Here is a 1,895-nt window from a genome sequence, read left to right as displayed (position 1 = left end):
TGCACCCAGTGAGACTCTGTGAGCCGATGAACTTATGATTTACTACGCATAAAGGTGAAGATAGCAAATGAAATCTCACTGGAGAAGCGTAACCCATGTGCTAAAATGGTATTGAAAGCACACAAAAGAAATGCAATGCGGTGGGCCAGTGTGGCACCTTCGTGTCATCATACCTCAACTAATAAATATCAGTATCTCCCATGCCTCGCTGACTCCAATTCTAGATTCCTCTAGCAACGATGGACGGAGATCAACCTCTCTCGTGCCTCTCAGTTTCAATTCCTGTTTCCTCTAGCAACTGAGAGATCGTCCATATATCTGGATAGTGGAAAGCATCTGTTGTGAACTGTAGGCTTGAAAGACACCAGGAATGATTTTATGGTGATGAGGAAGAGTCTATTAACCAGTTTTTTCCTCCCACCTCACCTGGTAGAGGAGATGGCTATCGTCCCGAACACGAAGAGACCTTTGCGGGCCAGCAATCGCGAGAGACAAGTACAATCCCCGCAGGATGGAGAAGTGACACTCTCGGACCCAAGATATACACATCCCGACATGGGACCGAGATTCAGCGATTTCGATCATGAAAGTCTCAAAGTCAATGTACCATTGGGTTAGAATGGATGGTCTAGATTGAATCCCATAGGGAGCAGCACTGTATGTGATGTGCACTGTACAGAAGCAGACTGTTGATCATTCTCGTTTTCTTCTCAACACGACATAATGCAACAACAGCGCACATTGATCTTCTATGCCGGTGGCGTGCTCTCCCTCCGTCGGATCTCGCATCAAGACCCGTACCTAAATTGTTTCATTTAGGCTCGGTATTACCTTTCAAGCATTCAGTTGTGTGAGAGGGAATGCTTCCTCCTTTCCTATACTACTAGCTTGCATGCCCAAGATCCTCCACGGGCAGCAGCATGACATCTAGATCATAATTTATTTCTTATTCAAAAAACGAATACAGTGTGCAATACATTTCATTTTTACCTCGAGGCACACACGCTACAAAACTAATATTACAGACTCATACACCATCTCACGAGAAAACGCAGAAGTCAAAATTTCCTCAAACCATGGACAGGCTACAGAGTATAAGCGCAATTCGTTGTTGATTTTCCCAGCCTAGTTCTTCACAAAGGTGCCTAGCACATCGAAGTAGTTGGGGAAGGTCTTGCGGGTGCACCCGGGGTCCCTGATGGTGACTGGTACCTCGGCGCAGGCCGCCAGGGAGAAGGCCATCGCCATCCGGTGGTCGTCGTAGGTGTCGATCGCCGTGACGTTCAGCTTCTCTGGCGGCGTGATGATGCAGTAATCCGGGCCTTGCTCCATCGTTGCTCCCAGCTATAGGGCACAGGACACAGGAGAGGTAAGCACATGGGGAGCAACAGGAGGCTGAGATAGAAGAACAAGAGACATGTGTATTATTATTACCTTCGTCAGCTCGGTCCGGATCGCGACCATTCTTTCGGTTTCCTTCACTCTCCAGGAGGCAACTGTAGAAGAATGATTTCAAAACAAGTGTCAGGACCAAAACATGTAAAACAAAATCAACAGCAACACATAACAGGATGATTTCAAGTCCTTTGTCCTCTCCCTGATGCTAACAGAGTAATCGCTACGCACATGATAGGTATGGGAGGCCATAGAAAGTTTACCATCTCTGATAGCGGTTGGACCATCAGCAAACAGGGCAACAACGGCTAGAGTCATCGCGACATCTGGCATTTTGTTCATGTTGACATTGTGAAGATTGGCTTAAGCGTCTTACCTCGTTGGAGGGACGCGCTGCGTGTTTATATAACAGGGGCGCACCTCCCTGGATAGCGCATACAATCGGTTTGGATTACAACTTGTGAACCAAGAAAAGAGAGGGAGAGATAAGGCTACGGTTA

At 47.1% G+C, this 1,895-nt stretch overlaps 1 protein-coding gene across 1 annotated transcript; it reads right to left on the bottom strand.

The window, feature by feature from the left end:
- Positions 1-1,075: 1,075 nt before the first annotated feature.
- On the bottom strand, positions 1,076-1,757 carry LOC123177555 (3-phosphoshikimate 1-carboxyvinyltransferase 2-like; the record flags this gene model as incomplete). The annotated part of the gene is made up of 3 exons (XM_044591239.1): positions 1,076-1,344; positions 1,435-1,496; positions 1,659-1,757. Coding segments are annotated over 3 exons (380 nt in total), but the record flags the coding sequence as incomplete, so codon positions are not given.
- Between the last annotated feature and the right edge of the window lie 138 nt (positions 1,758-1,895).

This window comes from Triticum aestivum, unplaced genomic scaffold, assembly GCF_018294505.1.
Source record: "Triticum aestivum cultivar Chinese Spring unplaced genomic scaffold, IWGSC CS RefSeq v2.1 scaffold89434, whole genome shotgun sequence".
In the NCBI taxonomy this organism is placed as follows: Eukaryota; Viridiplantae; Streptophyta; class Magnoliopsida; order Poales; family Poaceae; genus Triticum; species Triticum aestivum.
The sequence above is the reverse complement of the archived record's forward strand: the minus strand, read 5'-3'. Positions and strand labels throughout refer to the sequence as shown.